General features: G+C 41.3%; 1 protein-coding gene across 1 annotated transcript; it reads right to left on the reverse strand.

Moving 5' to 3' along the window:
* Positions 1-692: 692 nt before the first annotated feature.
* On the reverse strand, positions 693-18,905 carry LAMP1 (lysosomal associated membrane protein 1). The gene is made up of 9 exons (XM_016151929.2): positions 18,641-18,905; positions 13,054-13,175; positions 11,194-11,410; positions 10,914-11,072; positions 4,426-4,652; positions 3,399-3,524; positions 2,441-2,507; positions 2,182-2,352; positions 693-1,695 (listed from the first exon to the last, which is right to left on the reverse strand). Exons 1-9 carry the CDS (start codon positions 18,690-18,692, stop codon positions 1,556-1,558), a joined length of 1,281 nt encoding a protein of 426 aa, XP_016007415.1. The 5' UTR covers positions 18,693-18,905; the 3' UTR covers positions 693-1,555.
* Between the last annotated feature and the right edge of the window lie 4,291 nt (positions 18,906-23,196).

Below are 23,196 nucleotides of genomic sequence, written 5' to 3' on the forward strand. Positions count from 1 at the left end.
GATGCTGCTGCTCAAGGGTGCTGAACTGCCATTAACTGCAGTCCTGCTCCATTCGGTATTTTTTCACATGACTCCGCATGTTTGAAAGGATTGCTACAAAGAACCACAGGGCCACCTCAGCTCTACAAAAGTGAATCTCCACTGTGCAGATGGTAGATTCTGGGATGCAGGAAGGAGGGTGGCAGTCAGGGATACTGCAGTCCCAGAGTCACTCGGGAAGGCTGCCTTCAGCCTTAGACTCTGAAGTCCATAGAACCTCAGAGGGCACAAGTCTTTGCTTAAAGTTAAGATTAAATAAAACTCAGGCTTGGGATCCTGCTCTGAAAGCACCCAGCACAGTCATCAGGGCCTTTAGGTGCCACTATCCTGAAGGACAGATAAGGGCCCATCTTCAAAGGGGTGATCTTGTTTCCAGAGCCGCAGGGTTCCACAGTGCTATGAGGGAGCCCACATGCTGCCCTCCTCCCACACCCTCCTGTCATGGTGTGGTTGGGACAACACTATGGCCACATTGTTGTAACCTTAAGTCACAACTCATGCTCTCAAACTGCCACCCAGCAGCTCTCTCCCAGAAGCAGGTGGCAGAGGCAGATCCTCCACCTGCAGTTGTTACCAACACCCACTCCACTGCAGCTTACACACTGTTCTCCATCATTCATCTCATCGAGAGCTGATAAAAGCACAAGGTCCAGACAAACAACGAAAGAGACATTTTATTAGCATTGTTACAGCAATGCATTACACGAAGGGATCCTCAGTGCACAGCCCACCCGAGCTGCAAGCTGTTAAATCAGAGAGTGAAACTGATTATTGTACACAAGTGCAGATACAGGATCACCCTGAACCTCAAACAGAAGACTGAAAATCACTTTACAAAAAAAAGTAAATAAAAATAACACCCTTTTTTCTATTTAAAAAAGTACCAGCTCTTGAGTGGCAGAACGTAGAAAGACCAAAGGACGTGACACCCCAGAAGCTTTGACACTCATGTGTTGAGCTGTGGAGCCCAGGGGAGCCAGGGCTGTCCTGGTTTCTAAAGCTTAATTTAAGCATTCCAGATTTTCAGCTTTTGAAGCACTTCTGTTTTAATTTTTTTTTCTACTAATTTCTTAAGTGTATTTAAGTCTAACAGTTAGCTAGCCTTCATCAGTTTTAAGTGTTAAGAACAGAGGACCTCCCTTTGTAAGGCTTATATCTGAGTCAAGAATGAAGAGACCAAACACCAGAACCTTGAAAAGCCAAATGATAGTGGAGCCAGTGCCCATTTAGAAAAGCACTCTTATCTCACCCTTAAAGTTCTACTTTGGTAAATATTAACATTTAACCAGTTAGCAAAATATTTAACCCAGTTAGCAAAATTAACACCGTCATTCCAATAGTTACTCATTTTGTGCATAGTAAATGTTGCAAGATGAACTTCACATTGGATAAAGCAGATCTGAAAATCAGTTTGCAATAAAGTGTGCCTCCCTCAACATCAATCTAAGCTCAAAGAAATGGACAGAGGCCCTGCAGCTGCTGCTCGTCTGCGGCAGCACGGTGGTGCTAGGTGGTGCTAAATCGTCTGGTAGCCAGCGTGGCTCCTCTTCCTGCCGATGAGGTAGGCAATGAGGACAATGAGGACCAGCCCTGCCAGGGCACCACCCACAGCGATGGGGATCAGCATGTTGTTCTCATCCAGCTGACATTCTTCCACTGTGGAGACAAATGGGAGGATACCACGCAGACTTGAAAAAGAGGCCTCTCCTTTTCCCTACCTCTGCCCACTGCTCTATACCAGGGAGGGGTCTCCAATTTCAATCAACTATCACCTTCCACAAGGATGGCAAATTATAGACATGTCAGAGTGCAGTCCAGTGCCTCTGAATCCTTCTGGAACACTGAACTCACCAGGCAGGTAGCATTTTTAGATGCCACTTTCACAGGGAGAAAAGCCACACTATTTCATAAAATGACCACCCTTGCTCAAATGGTGATGTGTTCACATCTAAGATATGCCAGGCATTTTGAAAGCGAGGTTAACACAGAAAGGAGAATCTGCTCTAAAAACTTCTTAGACTGGGAAAGGGGCCCCAATCCCAAGCCCCTCCTTGCAACATAGAGGTTGTTAAATATCTAAACAGAACCAAAGCCTGTTGAACCCCACTCAGAGTCTGAAACGCTAACCTTGATGCTACTCACCAGACCCAAACTTGTCACCTTCTACATGGAAAGCCTGGACCCAGACTTTGAATACGTTGACAGAAAAGGCCTCTGTGACCCAAATGTGCTCCTCAGCGTTACACTTATAGGAATTCCCCATAGTGGCCTGAAGTGCTCTCAGTGAGCTGTTGGCAGCCTTGAAGGTGGGATCTGTGAAGGCACGTGACAGTAAGTGCTCTGGTCTGGGGTACCTGGATGGGCACGTGAATTGTGTGTAGTAGGGAGGCAGGGTTCTTACCTCTGGCATCAGGAAGAGTTGTGTTCAACTGAATTTCTTGTAGGAAAAACCGGCTAGAACTTGCATTCTTAAAGAGAAGAAGATAATCCTTAACCATTCACCAGATTCACATGTTTACTGGTAAAGCATCATTTGGTAATAAACTCAACCTCCCACGTTTCTAGCTTTAGAATGAAACTGCAAAGTTTCTTGTCTATAAAATGGCATCTTATAAATCTCAAGAACACAAATTTTGATTGGTTCCTTCTAGACCTTTCACAGTATCAGATTTTCTGCTAAAATGAAGACCGTAGGAACCATATTCCAAAAAAGTAAACTCTCCCTGATTGTTTTCTGAACTGTAGGAAAGTTAAACTTTATTACAAGAAACCCAATTGTTAAACAGTTCATTTGCATAGAGTATTACAAATATTTATGAGTCTCATTTCTGTTTTTCCCATATTGTTAATTTTACATATGATTCTTCCCAGGCAGGCATTAAAAAAAAAAGGTACAGAACACAGAAATGTTGCTCCGGGGTAAAGGAGTGAGGACAGTGTGAGGCAGGAGGCCAAGCAGAGCGTTTACCCTGAAATGCCCTTTCTCTCTCTGCAGCCACAGACTGAATGCAGTCTGGTATTAACAGTGGCTGCTGGGGACACAGCAGGTACTCCCTAAAGTCTGATGAATAAATGTATGAAAGCTCATTTGTAAACAAAAAAGGGGAAGGGGGAGCTGAGGATCCAAAAATACCGACAAAAAAGGGAAGACAGAGAAAAGGCAGAGCTGTGGGTTTTCCGAGACCTGGTGCGATTTTCACTTGGGCTTGCTCACGGTGTGCTCAGCTTAGCTGCTGCAGCCGTGAAGCACCAAGGCATGAGAAAATGTGGTAGAAAGAAACCACAGTGATGCATGCTAAGATGCCAGGCTGGTCTGATACCGAAGCTGCTTAAAAGACAAAGGAACATGGACCCCTCACCATTCCAAATTGGAAGACCAGGAAAGTGCTGCTTTCACTCTGGAGCTCCAGGGTCACCAGCTGGTCAGTGCAGCTCCCACTGACATGGGTCTTATTTGGGTTGATATTGAATATTCTTGTCACAGTCTGAGTAAGAAAAGCAAACAAATTACCATTCCATCTCATATCCTGGGTCCTCTAGTCTTGAAAAAAAAAGGCCATTCTAAAAACAGTAACCTTAAGGTTACGTTCATTTTAACCAAAATCAGAAGAAAAATACTTGAAGTTTACACTAGTGCAGACTTCTGGATTCCTGTTACTTCTGGTTGCAACTTTCAGAATGACACATAACTGTGGCAAAGATGTAGATCCTAGTGCCATTCTCACCCTGTCTCCCAATGGTCATACAGTTTATGTTCATCACAAATAAGTTACCTGCCATGGCCCCACAGACTTTATCATCATTAGAGAGAAATGTTATTTCAAAGGAAAAGTATAAAAATACTGTTTGAGTGTTGAAAGTTTAAACAAAATTTAACATTCTCCCAGAGGTCAACAAATTTGTCCTGTAGGGCAGAGGTCCCTAACCCTGAGTCAGTGGCCTATTAGGAACCTGGCCACACAGCAGGAGGTGAGTGGCTGGTGAGAGAGCAAAGCTTCGTCTGTATGTGCAGCCGCTCCCCAGCGCTAGCGTCACCGCCTCAGCTTCACCTCAGATCATCAGGCATTAGATTCTCATAGGAGCACCGGTTCCTACTGTCAAAAAGGTTGGGGACCGCTGCTGTAGAAAGCCAAACACTACACTTTTTATGCTTGTGGACCACCCATCAATCTGTCATGACCTGATTCTGCTGTTCCAGAGGAAAGCAGCGACAGTATGCAAAGGGGTAGGTATGGCTGTATGTCAATAAGGTTACTATAGACACAGGCACAGTGACTTGTTCTCTCAATTTACATTCTAAAAGGTAGCACACATATACTGAATTCTGATACTTGTGCACCAGCACTCCACTGCACAAAGAGAAAGCACTTCTTGAAGCCAGCCTACCGTGCTGTCCTTCTTCTTGTAGGTGATGTTCAGCTGCAGCCCCATGCTGGCCAGCAGACAGGTCCCATTGGCACCACTCACGTTATACTTGTATACCGAGGGGCTCTCAGGTGTTGGAGACGGTGAAGGGTGGGGAGGGGACGGTGAAGGGTGGGGAGGGGACGGTGAAGGGTGGGGAGGGGATGGCGGCACTGTCGGGGAAGGTCGATCTTGCTCACAGCGAGTCTCTGGGGGGACAAGGAAGGATGAACCACACTGCTCACAGGAAGGAAGGCAAAGTTCTAGATTCTTAGACTCAACAGGAGCTACAGTAACCCCAAGCTCCACGTCCATCTCTCTGAGACTCCAACAGACTTTCTCAAAAAGCCCCACCCCACAGAACATGCTTAATTTGCCCAAGGATGGCACATGCTAACACTGCTCTAAAAGTACAAACTTGGTGCCAGCTGCATGGGACACCTGGGAGAGCAGTAGAGGAGACCCCTGGAGGGACGGGCACTGGGTGGCACTGCAGGCCAAGACCAGAGTTGAGACTCAGGTGCACAGGGCTAGTCATCTGCAGTGGGTTTTTATTTGGGGCAGGGTGGTGAGGGCGCCAGTAGACACTCATTAAATACACAGAAGACCCAGTAAAGTGTGAAAGCCAAAGCCCCAAAACAGGAGGCAATATAGAAAATGAGGGAGGCTGGAGTACAGATAGGCCATAGCAGAGGGACTCATGGTTGATGGGGAGAAGTTAGATTTGGGGGGAGGCGTCCTGTGGGGAGAGGCCACACCACACTCCTAGAGGACATGCTGAGGAGTCTGCATGTGATTCTCTCTCTCAGAATTTGACCTACCATGCCTGGGAAGCGGGCCCAAATACCCAGAATAGGAAGTCAATCAGACCTTTGCTATGTGTAGTTTTACCCATCACCTGTTTCCACTTACTCTAAAGCTACAAGGAAACTTCACGGCAACTTTTCTTCAGTTGCTAATTCACCTTTACATCCAACCTACTTAGGGGAGGAGATGGGAAACTTCACCCCACAGAACTGTAACACATGGGAAAATTTAATACTTTCTAGAAAGTTTAATTCATCCAGCATGCCTTCACACAATATAATATAGAGTAAAATGCCTTGCTAGACAGAGGATAAAGATGAGGGGTAAAAAAAGCCCCTCAAAAATGAATTTAACCTTAGGCTAATGGTGGCAGGGCAAATATTTCCAGAGATGTCCCAACCTGGAGTATGCTGGCCAACACTATGTCTTACCCTAGCTAAGCTACAGGCTGACTTTTATAGCTGTACTTTTAAAAATAGCTTCACCATTACTTTATAAATTGTTACAGAACACAACATAGTTAAATGTGCAAAACCACATCACAACAAAAAACAGGCCAGCCCCCAAAATCTGCTCTAGGTGGCCATAACACATGGGCTGGGGGGGGGGGACCTACACTGATGTCACAATCATCCATTGTTTTCATAAGGCAGGTTACCAAGTGCTAACGTAGAAACATGAATAACATAATTAGGTCTAACCACTAGTCAAAAACTCAAAACTTTAGAAATCTGTATGAATAAAATACCCTCTTCATTCTATCTGAATTACAAATGCAAAATCCACTCTCTTAACCAGTCTGTTACCCCCTACAAATAGCAAAGTCCTTCCTGCAGAAGGCTCACAATCTGTGAGATCACCACAAATAAAATAAATCAAAGTATGCTAAGTGCCACCCATGTGAAGGCCTCTGGAAAGACAAGGGAACCCAAAGATTGCTGCTGGGTCACTCTCGGTGTTCTCCACAAAGGAAACAATGGGACAGGATGGTATAGGGCCATGCATCCTTCCAGAAGCTCTTCTCACGATTTTTAAAAGCTTATGTGTCCTAAAGGTCCCAAATAATCTCTAGGCAGCAGCAGCAGAAGATATCCTTATAAACCTGCATGATGCAATTAAGGCGTCTCAACTGGAAAGACATGTTTTGGCATCAATGTCTTTAAGCAAAACTTAGGAGCAAGACTCTGGTTCCTCGAGGATGAAAAATACTGCCAGATTGAGAAGTGAGTAAAATTTACAATTAACTATATTTAAAAGGAATTTATATTTTGAACTTCTAATGGTCACAGAAGAGCTGACAAGTACCCATGCATCAAAATCTTAAAGATAAAAAGATGAATTAATTTGAATCCTCTGGTGAGCCATTAAACCCAGATGCCTGTGTAGGTCTCAACCCAAACTCACTAACCACTGTGGGCCTGGGGTTGGAACTCCTTTCTGATGGACACAGAGTGTCACTCAGCTGGTTTACCCACGCCTCCAGGCAGAGCTATACCCAGACCACTCCAGAATGATACTCATCTACCCTACTTCTACAGAACTTCAGAAAAGGAGATACCTGTTTTCTTCAGAACTTATCTTCATCTACAAAACTGACAGCAATGTCAGTGCAACCTTGGCTTGTGCTTTATTTCTTTTTAAAATAAAATCTGTAAGTATGTGAGGTTTCTTAGATAAGACAATACATGTGTAAAGGCAAGATAAATGAGGGCTATCTGGTCAAGGCCACTACTGCACTCCCGATAAGTAAAGCCATAGGAGCCTACTCTAATATCCTGAACCTGCAGTTCATCAAATAAAAACTTTAAATGAGCTTTTATGACCAAAATTTACTGATTTATTGCAAATGTGTTCATTCATCAATTAAGAATCCATGAAATTCTGACCAGCAAAAAAAAAAAAAAAAGAAGAAGAAAATATCCCTGAGTAAAACAGACTAGGGGGATCTAAAAATATACTAAACATATTTGATATGGGATCTTTTCCCTGAAGCTTTCAATTTGGTCAAGAAAAAAAAGGGAAAAAAGTACCTACGAACGAAAGGAGAAAATTTGGTGTAAAAAGAGATGAAAAAAAGAAAGAAAAGAAATGGCTCAATTTTAATAGAAATCAAGTATTTTTAAACAATTTATGCTGTCATGGTAGTATATGAAGCCAAAATCCCTGATTTCTAGGGAAAATACCAGTCTTTTTAATTGCAAAGCAACTTTAATACGAACCATTGTCAAAAAACAGCCAATAAAATACCAAAAGAGTTGACAAAAAGTGCTGTAATGACATGCTGGCTGTCTAGTCTCAAGGATCAGACTCTTGAGTTAGGTTCACAAGCTGAGTAACTGTAGAACATGCTAACAGCTGAGCTTTAAAAACAATTCAGGTCAACTTCATAAGATATATAAATATCTAATCACTATGTTGTACACCTGAAACTAATACAATATTGTATATTAACTGTAACTGAAAAATTAATTTAAAAAAAAGACTCAGACCATATCGGTAATTACTATATTCTGTTGTATAGTATAGCCCCTTGCTTGTTACAGAGAACACCAGTTTGTACTTGAGATCTGGAGGCCTCAACTCCTTCTCCCCAGCACTTGCACCCTGAGCAGCTGCCTGTAGGACCTAGGATCCAGGCTACTGGAGGACCAATAAAACAGTGTGTTAAGCAAGAAGTCACGGTTGTGTGAGAGGTGGGGTAGCAGTCTCCCAAGGCAAGAGGCATAAGACTGAGCAAAATAACCTTGAAAATTTCAGGCCCCTGCCAGGTCAGGATGTTTTTTCTGTTTTGTTTTTTGTTTTGTTTTTTGCTGGCCTTTCTGTTTCTTAGTCCTAGACTGATAAGGGATTGCTGTAGAGGATGTAACTTGATAGTGAGATGAGTTCCACAAGCCCCATGAGGATATCTTCCTTTCCATTAAAGAGCACACGGACATGCCCATGACTTCACCCAGCACTTCCAGTCTACGATGCGGAGGATACTTCAACTTCTACAGGATATTCTGTATAACTTCAGGATGACTCTTAACCCTCTTATTCTCAGTAGAATTTACTGAGAGTGTGCTCTAGTGTCTTTGACAAAAAAAAAAAAGAAAAAAAAAAAAGCAAGATTTCCTTTCTAAAATACATACATATTGGCACAGACAAATAAACAAAACTAAATCAAGCTTTGATGAGGGGAGAACCACGAAACACGAGGAGGGTAAGGTGTCTCAGACCCATCCTACAGTGAGAGGTCAGCTCAGCGACCAAACTTCTGACAAATTATTTGATAGAACAGAGTGAGTGATGCCCACAAACTCCAAATATCCAAGGACTCCCAAGCTGGAAGATCAAAGCCCCAGAAAACCCTATGTGGGACATGAGCATGCCTCTGGGGAGGAGGGCTACTGACTGGGGCTCAGGTGTGAGGACAGCCTCACATCTGTACCTTTTCCATTTGGAATCACCTACATATGTCCTCCATTCGAAAACTAATCAAAATGCAGAACACTGACACTGGGGAGGATGTATATGTGTGGGGATAGGAGATATGTGGGTTATCTCTGTACTTTCGACTTTGCAGTCATGAATCTTAAAACTGCTCTAAAAAAAGTCTACTTAAAAAACAAAGTAATTAATTAACCTAAACACAAAATTAGTCTATTATCACATCTTTCTTGAAACTAGAAATAGTATCTCTTTTTACAGGGCTTCTGTACACTCATGACCTGGCACCTCCCTTCAAAGCACCACTCCATTTGAAGACCCCTGACAGGGGAGGCCAGGTCATCTCTGTGTTCAGAAGCCTTTGAAGCAGAAGACGACAAGTTGTAAAGGTGAGGAGCTGTATTCTACGACCACATTCAGGTCCAGTTACAGTGAGGTTACTGTACTGAGCCAGCAAGCCAGAGATGGCTATCATTTCCCAAGACCTTCTGACAGTTTTTGCTTTTTCCTTTTGTTCTTGTGACCTGAGTGAGGTTGATGCAACCCAGATGTATTCTGCCAGGTGTGAAACCCAGCTAGTTGGAGATTTGTAATTGTGAATACAAACAACTCGAAGTGTTTAGCTTGTTGCTCTAAGCCCCACTTGGTTAGCCACTCTGCCTGACAAAGTCATCTTCCATCTGTCCAAGGTGGTTCATGTTAACATGTGCATACATCTGGATCTGCGGCCCTCAAACACTGCTCACACCAGCCTGAGGGAAGAAGTCCTTGCATTCCATTAGCCCTTGCAGACGAAGACAGTGTGCTCACCCAGCTCCAGGCCTGTTTGTGTGGTGGAAAAGTTGAGCCTACTTCCTTTAGAATTCCCTGCTGCTCCAGCTTGCACTGACCTCCACCTTTAAGCACTGCACACTTGCTACTAGTTATATTTCTCCCAGTTTAACTTTGTTTCTTTTCGTCCTAGCTCTATCAGGGGTCAGCAAATTTCTCTGTAAGGGACCAGATAGTAAACATTTTATTTAGACTTTGTGGCTGTCCAGTGTCTGTCTCAACTCAGCTCTGCCACTATGAACATGAAAACAGACACAGAATTAGTAAGTCAATCACCATGGCTTTAGTTATGGGCACTGAAACTTGAATACCAAATAATGTAATGTGTCATTAAATATTCTTTTGGATTTTTTTTTTACTTTAAATATATAAGCATAAAAACCATTCTTGGCTTACTGGTCATACAGAAACCAGAGGCAGGCTGGAGGAGACCTGTAAGCCAGATTGCTGGCTCTGCTAGTAGCACCTATGTCTCTGAGAATTTTAACAAGCTGGACAAAGGGCTGACTGGTTCATTGTGCAGAAAAGCTCCAGTGACTGTGCAAATTAGCCACTTTTCATAGTCACTCTGAGCCTTCAAGCAAGACTGTTTGGGGAAACTGCAAATCAAAGGCCTGCCAGTAGCAGGTCCAAAGATTAGAAAAAGGTGTGTGCTGTCTTTAAACACACCCTCTAGAAGGCAGAGACAACTTCCCCAAGGCAATCACCCCTCAGGGAAATTAGAGATGAGTGAGATCTGGAGAAGAGCGTTTTCTTAAGTCACAGTAAAATGACAGCCCTATTGACTACTTACTCTGCCAACCACTAAGATAAGCACTTTGCATACATTTCCTTTTTAATCCTAACAATCTTCTAAGATAGATTATTATCCTTATTTTACAAGTGAAGGAAATGAGAGGTGGACTACCCTACCCATGACCATGGAGCTGGGAAGGGGCTTGGACCCCTGCTAAGACCAGATACCACTAGTGGAGCTGAGTTGGCAAGTGCACCCGTGGGAGTCATGATTCCCCCAGAAAGGCACTCCTGGTCCTAACACAACATGCCTCTGGGCCTGCCTGAGCCAAACTCAGTAAGACTAAATCTCTGCATAAAGACAGCTGGCTTGAATCAGAAGAGGTTCTGTGACACTGTCCCTATCAGCTCTAACAAGGGAAAACACAGAGAGGGTTTCAATTGCTTTGCCCTTTTACCCTTTTTAAATCACATTTAATCACCTCAATCTAAAGAGGTCATCTCTAAACGGAAAAAACGGTTTAATGGAGAGTTCTCCTAAGACAGAAGCCACCTGCTCTGTCCCCAGCTGTAGAGATGTTCATTCATATAATTTCCTCAGACAGTAGGGGACTTATGCATTCACTGGGGTTATACTAATAGCATTAGGGGCAAGGTCAGTGTCTTACCTTCCTTGCTGAAGCTATTGTTTGAAAGGTATGCCTGGATAGTGGCATCATGGAATGTGACAGTTACATTATTCATGTGGATCTGGTTGCTGCTCACACATCTGTATTTTTTATTTATGTCTGCCATGATGTCAGTTATGGATTCCACAGTCTTGGTCTCTGTATTAAAAAAAAAAATACATTAATTTTTAACTACTTGAAGTATTTAGTTAAAAGTAATTTTAGATACTCCCCCAACCCAATTTTCTTTACTTCATAATTGGTCAAGTTTTGTTCTTACCCTTGGAGCTTGCATTGGGGAAAATCTCTGTGTCTGCCAAGTTATAAACAAAACTCATCATATGGACACTGTAACGTGTTGCATTTCTTGTGAAATTGAGGGTCAGTGTATGTCCTCTTCCGAAAGCAATCATGAGAGTGGGGTCAGAAGCATTCTCTTTACCACAGGAACTGCTATTTAATACTTCTGCATTAGGTGGAAGGTCGAAGCTCACATTCTAGAGAAAAAACACAATGACAACAGAACCCAGTTAGAATGTAGGTTATTAAAGATATTCAGGACAAAAACAAATAAAGATCTTCTATAAGTCGGATATAAAATTGGACCTCAGTTCTATCTCTGATATCATTGTTAAAGCAGTAATTTTCAATATAAACAAAAACACAAAGTCAGTATTAAAGTCAGGAACAGACTGAAAAGTAATTCAAGTGTAAGGAAAAGTTGACTTCATTATTTATTAGAAATAATTCTTCGTTAATATAATTTTAATTTATGATAGAATTAAAACTAAAGCTATCTTGGTAAACTGAAATAAATCATGTTGGGCTTCAGGATGAATGGAGTATTTGTATTTGAAAAAAGCTATTACTACTTGTTTGCTATAGATATGTTTGTTTAAAGAATATTTCTCTTTAAACCAAGAAAAGTGTTTATGCAAAATTTTCTGAGTTTACTATTACGTACAAAACAAACAACTAGAAAACAACCTAATGTCCATCAAGATGAATGGGACTAACTGTATACTAATATTGTTCTAAAAAATGACAGATCTGAGATGACAAAACCATGTTTTGTGAAGAAGGCACATAATAGCATATGTATGATCTCATTTGTGTAATATAACATATAACAAAATGATTGTTTTAAAAATCCAAGTTCCCTTCCCTCCCCCCAAAAAAAGGTGAAGTAAAAATTAACAGGTGCTTGGGTAAGTCTAGAATTTGAGACATTTCTATGGAACAAAACCTTTCCAGTTTTCTTCTATTTTGACAGAGACCACATTTGTATCTAGACCAGTATAAATGAATTAATGAGGCGCCAGCAGTTGGCACAAAGTCCAGAGTGCTCTAAAGAAACTGCTGATCTTCCAGCAATTCTGGGACAAATTGTTGCCCTTTGAGTGGTGGTAAAAAGACACTGGTGCTATCAATATGGAGGTAAGGAAAAATGTTGCTTTCAACAAAGAATTGAAAATAATATTTGGTTTAAGGATATATATATATAAAATAGTAAATTTTTAACAGAACAAATGAAATGCCTATTAATAGGTAGCCGAGAAAAGAAGAAATATAAATAAGTGCTGCTAATTTGTTAGAAATTTAGGAAATGCAAAAAGCCTTACTCATCCTGAGTGAAGTACAAAGTTGTTTTAACAACTAAGGAATATTTGAACTAAATTAGTACAGTGCTTATAGCACTGCACATCAAGCAACTGTTTTATGAAATTCTTGGAGCATAATAGTAAAACAAATCGAACAGATCAAGAAAGGGATATCCAGAGCTATAAATGGGAACAAAATATTAAAAAAAAATCTTTACCAATTAAGGGACGGTTTAAAAATTAGGTTCACTAACATAATGAAGTATTACTTTGTGATTATAAAAGATAATCACAAAGAAAACTAGAAAAATGCTCATAATAAAACAGTGAAAGCAGAGCACAAAGGGTTTGTATATTATGACTTTAGTTTTAGTATATTCAACAGCACAGGTTAGTAATGAGCCAAGAAGGAAATATGCAGGGAGAACTGTGTAAAGGTGGGAGCATTTCTCAAATATGTTTTTGAAAATTTTAAGTAATCTTCACACACATCAACACACACATACACGAAATGCATGAAGTACCTTGGTGTTTCCTACCTTAGAACCACTCTTGGTATTATAGTTGGTCGAGAAGGCAGCGGAGAAGTTGGCCATTATACATGCTGTTCCATTGCCATCTTTCACCGTAAACACTGCTGACGCACCATGCAAGAGGCCTGCTAACTCCAGAAAAACCAAAAATTATCAACCACCTTTGAAAATACTACTGGGTATTTCTGTTGTCTACAAGTGTAGCAATAACGGATTTTATTAGGAGATTTCCACTGTGCTTTTTTAAGACTAGACACACTGATTACCTAAGCTGGGTTCAACTGGGTCTTCTGTCCCTCCTGGATACAATTTTGAAAAATGTTATCCTTCTAAACTCACCTGACCGGTTTGCCTCCTGGTCAATAGCTCTTTAATGCTTTACTTCAGAATATTTATTGAGAAATCACACGGTCAATTTGAGTCACTCCCTGGACATATAGGTTACTTCACACTCATTCCTCAGAGCATCTCTGGGAAATTTGGTAGGGTCCTGGATCTCTCCCTGTGGACCTAAATTATTATTTAAAATTAGATGTTTTTACCTCTCATGAACTGGTGGTGTGGCAGAAAAGCCATGAACTCAAAGATCTAAGGTTTCTGAGGACCTTTCAGAAAGGTCCTCAAAAAACAGATATTAAACTGAACCTGTACTTGGCTGTGTGACCTAGAACATAAGTCAACCTGTCTAGGTAGGGTTGCCATGTCTCGGGGAAGGAAGAGAAAGAATGAAGTTCTCGAGGGTCCTAGCTTGAGGAAGTTCTCAAGGCCAGTGCCATCTCTGGCTTTATCGTATCTCGTTGCCTGATCAAACAGTTTAGTAGCAAATGTAATTCGATCACTATGGTAGAACTAAGCAGGTAACCTTACAAGCTGTACATTTTATTTAGTATATTGTTCTTTCACAGATGGGAAAATAGGTGTTTTCACTAGTTCTAAAACCAAACAGCTGTCAGCCACCGCCATGTACTGTAACATTCAGAATTGAAGCACCCTCCCCTTGTCTCTGCTGCTTCAAGCTCCTGCACACCCTTTCACTGAGCATTTCCACACCTGGCTATGATCACTCAAAGTATAAATATGACTTAGGCTTACTCAGAGCATGCTCAATTAACTTTTCATTCTAAACCCCCTTGTCCCTGGAAAAATAAATGTCTCCAATGAAAGCAACTCATTTTACCCTTGGGACTTTCATAAAATAATATCTTCAGAGCCAACAATTCAAGCTTAAAGCAAAGAGCATGGCCAGAAACACCACATATCTTCCTATAAGCATCTGGTAAAGGAAATACCAATATCTGTGTACAGAAAAGCTGCTACATGAAAATGAAGCAAACTACGGCAAACAAGGAAACTCGTGCAATTTTTTGTCTGTTTTACTTTGTAAATTTTTAACCCACTCTTGGATTATTTGGTCAAGATTACACTAAAAGCATTTCTAATGAGTGAATATTCCACTTAAAAAACTTAGAGATGGGTGGTGAACACAATGCAATATATATGTGCCTTACTGTTGAATTGTACACCTGAAGCTTACTGGATTTCATTAACCAATGTCAGCACAATAAAAATAAAATTAAAAAAAAAAAAAAAAAGAATTGAAAACAACTACCACCACCACCACCTGGAGAAAATTATTCCATACCTGTTTCTGACATAGCAAAGGTTTTTAAAAACACATACCTTCTGAGCAGGATGGGTAAGCATACCAGAGGCAAAAGGAGGGCTGGCAGACAGAAACAAAGTATGTGTTAAAGCATGGGCTCTGAAGCCACTGAATACTGAAGCAACACTGGATACTGACCCAGCTTACTGTTTACGTGGGCCACATGGGCTCTCTCAGGCCTTCGAGGCTCTCGCCTGGCCCTGGCCTGGCTGCTGGAGAGTTGGTCACATGCAATCACATGTGCCATGGGGACAGCAGGTCACTGCCTCTCATGGGAGCATGCACAAGTCAGTTCTTACCGAGCTGCCCTTCTATAAAATAGTAAATTGTAAAAAAAAAAAACCTTTCTACTGACTCAAAATACTTCATTAGGAAACATTTCACATTAAGTAACTTTCTATCATACAATTTTTTCGTTTACTAAATATGTTGATCTTTCAAAGAAAAACAAAGAAGTATTACTAAAAATAAGTTTTAGCAACACGAGATGCCCACATTCATTCTGGAGAGGCCCAATTTTTGATTATTGAAACAAGAAACTTACCCAGAAGCCAATTCTGGTCAAGAGAAAAATGTCTATAAGACCATTAGAACGTAAAATTCTGAGAGAAATGTATGTATGTTAATAGTCAGAAGTTTTTGTTTGTTATTTTTAAGTGAAAATGTTTGTGTTATTTGAGGGGTGTCCTTCTCAAAAATCAGCTCCCTGGTCTGCTGGCAAATCTCTAACAGTCAGATGCGAACCTGGTCATTTCTCCAGGAGATATATAAAGGAAAAACTTTGGCTTATTCCTTCAAAATACTACATGTAGAAATTCCATTTTCTAAAACAAGTACAGCTGTGGGAAGTAGTAAGAGATCTGGTTCTATGATAGACTCCCCCACCACATATTAGCTGTGTGACCTTGGGCCAGCAGCAATAGCCAGACTCTGGGTTTAGGCACCAGAGCCAATGCATGCATTCAGTATGGGATTCAATATGGGCATTAGCATCAATTTTAATGATAGCTGTTAAACATTCAGTGCTATACTGACTCATCTATCATGTTCATCACTGAATCCTCAGTATCTGACACAAAATGTCAAAAAAGTATTTTATTTAACAAGACTTGTAATGCATTTGTTATGTGCCAGGTACTGCTCAAAGCACTTTGCAGTTAATTAAATTATCATGACAATCTTAACTGGTAGGCACTATTATGATTCTCCTTTACTAATATGAAGACATGCACAGAGACGTTAACTAACTTGCTCATGGTCACAAAGTCAGCGAGTGGTGCAAAACCAGATCTAGAATGGGGTCTGCTGACTCAGCATGTGCCTACACATGCTAGCTATGGACTGGCTGCAGAGTGAGTACTACTCTGAACCATGCTTTCTCTCTAGTATGATGAGCAAGCAAATATGCTTTGAATTACGAAACACCTGCTTTTGAAATGAGATTGCCATCTGAAGGAACAAGTCAATAAATTTCTTCATTGACTTTTTTAAAGAAATGACTTCCTAGTTTGTCTCGATTTAATTTTTTAAAATCTAGTACTTTCTTCTTCTTAACCAGTGATACATAATCATCTATTAATATTTAAAGGAAGGAAAAAAAAAATCAAAGTTCCATCTCAGACAACCTATGTTGGCAGGGCACAAGTAGGTACATTTCTAAAAAGCTGACATATGCATGTTTGGTTAGGGACCACTGCAGTAAAGCTGGACATCTCCATGTGCATATAGTGAGCACTTACTATGCGTGGAACACAAGGTGGGCCGTAATATGGGGAAAGGAGGTATATGTGTAAAAATAACAACTCAGCTGAATTGATGCTCTAGTAAAAGCATACACATGTAGTCAAGTTCTGTGGACACAGAGAGGAGAGAACTAATACTGCCTGGGATAGGTCTAACAATATAAATTCAAAATTATGAACCCAAAACATTTTAACCTCAAATCTACTGAAAAATTTGGTTGCCAACCTGGGTAAATGACAAACTCTCAAATCAAGGGTAACATTAATTAGCATAAAACTTTTCAAACTTCCTACATGATAATTCTTCATTTGGAAAGAGAAAGGAAGTCATCTAGTTGACATCCCTGGTTTAAGAGTCACATGATGTAATTGTACTTAATCTTACATAGCAAAAAGTTTCAGTTCATATTTATCTATGCTTTCTATCAAGTACTCAAACACAAAAGAGGATTTAAATAATTTATAATCATTAATGCAGGAAGAATTACTAATTTAGATGTTTGTACTATTTTTAGAAGATGTTTTTTAGTGAAACTGTGCATTAATTTAAACATGATTTAAATAGACCTAAATCCAAGTCAACAGACCTTTTCTAAAAGTTGGATTTAAACTTAAAAGATATGATGCAACAGGCGTTAAAAAGCTAATTCCACAAATAATACTCCAAGCTATTACAATGTAGAAAATTATGAAAACTTTTCATTTTTAAGATGTTTTTAAAACATAAAACAAAATATGAAAGTTCTAATGCTTGAAAGCTCTTCTAATAAGGAACAATGCAGCCATTCTGACATGACAAAACTTGTTCCAGCAACTCTTCTTGCAACTAATTACACATGCCAGTGAACAGCAACCCTTGGGTTTACTGCTAGAATAAGGTAATCTCTCGTGGCTATTCATGTAGCTCAAATAACTAATTTTACACAATAGGCACAACTAAAACATGAAACCAAAATTCACTGCTGCAATAACAGAATTTTATGGTATGGGAATTAGAAATATTTAAGGAATTCATGGCAAGATGTGCAGGAATGTGTTTATTTAACTCACCAGAACTCCTACCAGCTTTCTTCTGTATATTTCAGATCCTAGCACTTAGATGAATCTTCCCATTATTATTTGGGAGAGTGGTGAGAAAGCGTGCCATAGAGAGCCTCTAAACACTTAAAATCGAAACCATGTAGTGATTCCCGTTAAGAGACAGCACATATTCCTCTTTCTTATTGGGACAGATAAATGAAAACAAAATTCTTCAATTAATACTGAGCACCCACTGACTGCTTCTATGAATTCTACAAACTGATGGAGAGCCAATTGTTCCCCAACATGTCAATGGAGTCCCTCGTTTTGACTCATAGAAACCAGCAAGCACAGACGGTGGCAGCAGGTTTTTAGGAGGATTCACTAGAAATGAACACTGCCACTGAAAGACCAAGGCCTACTCCTACCTCTCATTTTGTTCATTATGGGCTCTCCTAAACTCATAAAGATAATTTTAAGTCGTTCCAACACAAATTTAAATCCATTAACACACAAATAGCACTGCAAGCCATGCTGAAAACCGGGAGAAGGTTAAAGCACCAAGGTCGAATTCTAAAATCTAAAAGGCCAAGATCACCACGCCGCCTTATTCTCTTCCAGTTAAGATCAGTTTTGGAAGGAACTCCATGTGGGTCACCCACTGGGAGCACCGTAGGACAGTGCAGGTCCTGGGATCTTGGGCCGCAAAGCCTCGCCTGGACCTCCGTGGCTAAACTTGCCCCCATAAGTTAAAGGAACAAAGCACAGCATTCCAGAAACCACCAAGCCACCCAAGTCATTTTCAACTTAACATCCCAGAAAACAAGTTTAGCGACCCGAGGGTGGAACCAGGCCCTCGAGTGAGAGACCTCAACCCTCCCTAGTCCACTTCTGGGCAACTGAACCCGACACCCCAAGCAGCGGCCAGGGGGCTCCATGCCAGACCCTACGCACGGACCTCAACCGGTGCGGGGACGACTAGAGAGCCCGCCAACCTCTGGGGACTCCAGGCCCAGCCCGCAGCTCCCCCTCCCACCTCGGAGCCCTCTCCCCTCCCCCAACACACCATCCCCGCAGCCCCCCATTCCCCCTGACCCCACCGCGCAGCCCCCAGATCCCTTATAGTCCCTTCTTCCCCGCGGCCCCTCGCTCTGGCCCTGCCTTTTACCGAGTAGCAGCAAGAGCAGCGGCTGCCGCCGGGCGCCGCCGGGTGCGGCCATGGGCACGAGGGCCGCAGGAGCGGGAGCCGGGCGGGGTCGAGCGGTTGGGCCGCGGCCGGGCGGGCGCTGGGGAACAGACTGAGGGCGGGCGTGAGAGCGACGAATCGGGCAGGAGTGAGAGCGACGAGTCCCGCGATCGAGAGGCCCAGCCGCTGCGGCGCCCGCGGAAGGAAGGAGACCCCACGACCGGCTGCGCCTGTCACGTGAAACTGCGCCGCGCCCGCGCCGTCACGTGACTCTATGGATCTCGCGAGAGCGAGCGGGTGTAGGCGGCCGCGCTCCCGCTGGTGCGGTGTCCTGCCTGCGCGTGATCCCGCTCAACACGTGACCGCGGTGCCACATGACTCCGGCTGGGCTCTGGGATCCCTACCCGGGTTTTTCGCAGCCGAAGGCGGAAAGTGGGAGGTGGCTGGGGAGGGGAGGTGGCTGGAGGAGGGGGGAGGTGGAGTTGGTGCCGCGGAAACAGGTGAGGAGAAGGAGGAGGAGGGGCCGTGAGGCCAGGGATTGTGCGAGAAGGGAATTTGTTCTTCCGGCACGTGGGAAGTGTTGTTTCTTAGTAGGCACCATATCTGCTGCCGAAGGAAAAGACTTTGAACTCGGTTAATGCAGCATTCTACCAGAGGTCCGCAGGCTGAGGGGCCCGGCGCGGTGGAGACTTTCACTCCTAGTAATAGTGTTATGGGCCATCTTCGATGCTTGTGAATAACTGGTTTCACCCAAGAGGAGTGAGGAGTTCCACAACAACCCCAACACGAAAACACCTATTTCGTATGTGTGTGTGTAATTAAGTAATACTTGAAATCCTAGTGTTTTTAACTTTGGGGCTCCTCTAGCCCATTGTTCTCAAGGAGGATGGAAGTGAGGGTTAAGAAAGAGGTGAAATATTTGAACACATTGAATATTACAATTCATGTTTGAAAACAAAACAAAAATCTCTTTTTAGACAACACAAAGTACAGAATTTAAAGCTAGACAAAATCTTAGTTGGAGGGGGTTCAGAAGTAATAGTGATTCCCAACTGTGACACCCTTCTAAAATATGTCTGGGAATGATGGGGCGTGGCATTTACCAGAAAAGTTTAGAAACACTCTTCCATTCTATATAATTCATGCATTACAGAGAAAAGGAAATCGCAGTCCCTTTGCTTCTAGAGCTATCCTAAAGTACCCCTCTCACTTGCTCCTTATTGCTCCTCACTTTCCTTGGTTTGCCTAGAGGCTCTCTGGTTCTATTTTCTCCTGCTGCTGTGCAGTGCTCTGGTCATGCTCAATTTTACCTCATCTGCTTCCATCGTTGCCTCTCTCCTTCCTGAACCTGCCCTGCTGCTTCTCTGCTTCACTGAGACGCTTCAAATCCTGCTTCCTTAGGAACTGTGCCTTGAGCATCTTCAGGCTTGTTGTTACTACTTGTGACTCTACTGAATATTTCGGCTTTTTTTCTTAGGTCTTATATTTATTTACCTGTTGTAGAATTTGTCTTCTTCCTTTTTGTCATTTCTTCTTGTCCAGCCTCTCCTTTCCCTCTAGTTCTTAACATATAATCAATTGGGAAAAGTCATGAAGCTGAATAGGATTGCAAGTAAAATGGGAGCAAATGAGCTCTGAGAGAGACCCAAGATGGGTTTTGCTCTGTTGCTTGGGACAGAAATCTACTCATACTAAAGAGTAGATTTGCTGACATTTGGTTTAGGTTTTTAAGGGGTTTTTTGGGGATTTTTATTTGTTGTCATTATATGCCCTTGAGTTGGCTTCAACTCCTGGTGACCCTATGAATGAGTGAGGTCCACACTGTCTTGTCCTCAGCAGCCTTGCTCAGCTTCTGTAGATTCATACCTATGGCTTCTTTTATGGAATAAATCCATCTCTACTTGGTATTCCTCTTTTCCTCATGCTTTCTATTTTCCCAGCACCATTGTCTTTTCCAAAGAACTTTGCCTGCTCATGATGTGCCTGAAATAAGGCAGCTTCAGTTTTGTCATTTTTGCCTTCAGCAATATTTCAGGCTTAATTTACTCTAGGACCCACTTGTTCGTCTCTCTGGTGGTCCAGAATATCCATAGAGGGGTCCTCCAACAACAGATAGAATGTAGTTTGTGACAAAGATAACTGTATAGGAATGGATCACATGACCATATTGAAAGATACTGGAAATAAGGGAGCTGTCCTAAGTCACTCTGTGTTTCAGTTGGGTACTCTGAGGCCAAAGACAGCTGTTAGGGATACTGTCTTCTAGTTGGTAAGTTGTTCTCATGGGGGTATGGGGTTAGCAGTTCTGAAACTATATGTTTACCAGCATTGAACAGATAAGTAGATATTTTGCAGACAATGATAATTTGCAGGTTTCTCACTGCAGAAGAAGTTACAAGTAAGGAAAAGGGAAAGGCAAGAATGAATCCTGTGATACTGGAACTCATGTGTGTGTTTGAAATCTAGATAGTTATGGAAATAGAAATGTGTGTACCTGGGTTAGAAACACACTTGTCTCCTAACTGTCCACTGAGAAGGTTGAGAAGCAAAAGTGATCCAGATCATGAGTTCTAAAAATACTGCTCACCAATAAAAGAAGTAAGACTCCTTGGATAACTGTTGATTCCAAGGCTGGGCAGGGAAAATACAAGGTGAGCTTAGAACATCTTGTGGAGCTGGAAAATAAGGACAGGCTTAGAAAACAAGATGGCTTGTCATAGGGACACAAGCCAAACTGAGAGTGCTCCCAATAGCAAGCCGATACAAAAGGCAAGTAAATCGTGGCTGGTAAGTATGAGGCTAGTATTAATGAATAACATAACATATCAGAAAAATAGGAAACAGTATGCTTTTAATAATATTGTCAGATGTATAATGGATTTTCATTTCGTAAAGTATGTAAATCTCTAATGACTATGCTGTACACCTGAAATTAATATTGTATGTCCACTCTAATTGAAAAATGGAATAAAAAATCTAAAAGACTCCCAGCATACAATAATTTAAAAATTAACCCTCTCCTTTAGGACATTTAGATTGCTTATACTTTTTTGCTGTTTAAAATAATGCCACTGAGAACATCGTTTATACACATGGCTTGTACACATCCCTGATGACTTCCTGATTCCTTGAAATACTTAAACCATGTTAGTCTTCCTTTTATAGTACGAAAAAGGAACCTCCTCAAAAAAGAACCAAAACTTTTACCTTCTTAGAAAGCAGATTCAGTGAGTAGTTGCAAGTCTTTTGCAATATGAAAAGTTGTGTAATTTCAATTATGCTCATGTTTTCAATTACACACCTGGTCACTGTGAACGCTAGGGTCTGAGGTGGTGGTAACTAGAGCCTATGCTTATTTAAGAAATGACGTGTAGTTAACCAGAGACCTTTCCTAATAGTGGACGACACAGAATAGGAACTGAAATCAATATAAAGCCACTTCGTTTGTAACTCATGATTGTAACTCAGAGGGGATGGGATGGATTACACAATGGTTCTATGCTGCCAGCATAACACAGATGTCAGCTAAGGTGGGTATATCAAAACCTTGTTCAAATTGTGACTGAGAAGACTGTAATAAAAAGTAAGTGTGTGACAGAACATCTTCAGATAAGTGCTTAAATTCAGACAGGTGGTATTAATATTTGTTACGACGATTACATGATACTATTAATCATTAGTTAAGCTGGCCTTCGTTAGTTCTTAATAATGATATAAACATTTAGGACCGTGAAAGAAACATTAAGAAATACCACAGTCACCATGATTCCAACTAAAAAAGCCTTGATTAAGGAAATGGGGTTTTCCTTGCCTTTTAGTTTTTCCAGGTAGAGCCTAATAAAAGTGCTCCATGTTTTTTCTTGTAAAACTTACCTTTTTAAATCAATTTTATTAAGGTTAATTTATATTAAATAAATTACCATGTTAGGTGTACAGTTTGATGAGTTTTGGCAAATGAGTATACACCCATGAAACCATCCCAATCAAGACAGAAACACTTTCTTCAATCCAAAAGGTTCCCTTGGTCTCTTTGTGGTTAACCCTAGTCCTAAATCCGGGCAGCCACTAATCTGCTTTCTGTCATTACAGAGTAAGTTTTTCATATTACAGAATTTCTTATAGATGGAATCACGTATGTACTTTTTTTATATCTGAATTCTTTTAGTGTAATGTTTTGAGACTCATCCACACCGTAATACCACTAGTTCATTCCTTTTCATTGCTAATTCCAGCTTATTTTAGTGTATGAATCTGCTGTCTGTTTACCCATTCACTTGTTGAAGGACATTTGGATTGTTTTTAATATTGCGTTTATTCCAAATAAAGCTGCTATGAACATTCAATATGAAATCATTGTGTGGACATATGCTTTCATTTTTCTTAGGTAAATATTTAGCATGGAATGGTAGGGTAATATGATAGGTGGTGTATGTTTATCTTTAAAAAGAAACTGTCAAATCCTTTTCCAGAATGTTCGTTCTATTGTATATTCCCCCCAACATCAGCTCCACATCCTTGTCAACACTTGGTATTTATCA

This window comes from Rousettus aegyptiacus, unplaced genomic scaffold (genome assembly GCF_014176215.1).
Source record: "Rousettus aegyptiacus isolate mRouAeg1 unplaced genomic scaffold, mRouAeg1.p scaffold_m13_p_11, whole genome shotgun sequence".
Lineage (NCBI taxonomy): Eukaryota > Metazoa > Chordata > Mammalia > Chiroptera > Pteropodidae > Rousettus > Rousettus aegyptiacus.

Excerpts from the sequence above, each read along its gene's own strand:
- LAMP1 (XM_016151929.2), bottom strand. The coding sequence starts at position 18,692 with ATGGCCGCACCCGGCGGCGCCCGGCGGCAGCCGCTGCTCTTGCTGCTA. Across the intron at positions 13,176-18,640 it reads GCTGCTCTTGCTGCTACTCG|CAGGCCTCTTGCATGGTGCG; the intron begins GTAAAAGGCAGG and ends TTCTGGAGTTAG. Across the intron at positions 3,525-4,425 it reads ACAAGAAGAAGGACAGCACG|ACTGTGACAAGAATATTCAA; the intron begins GTAGGCTGGCTT and ends TTTCTTACTCAG.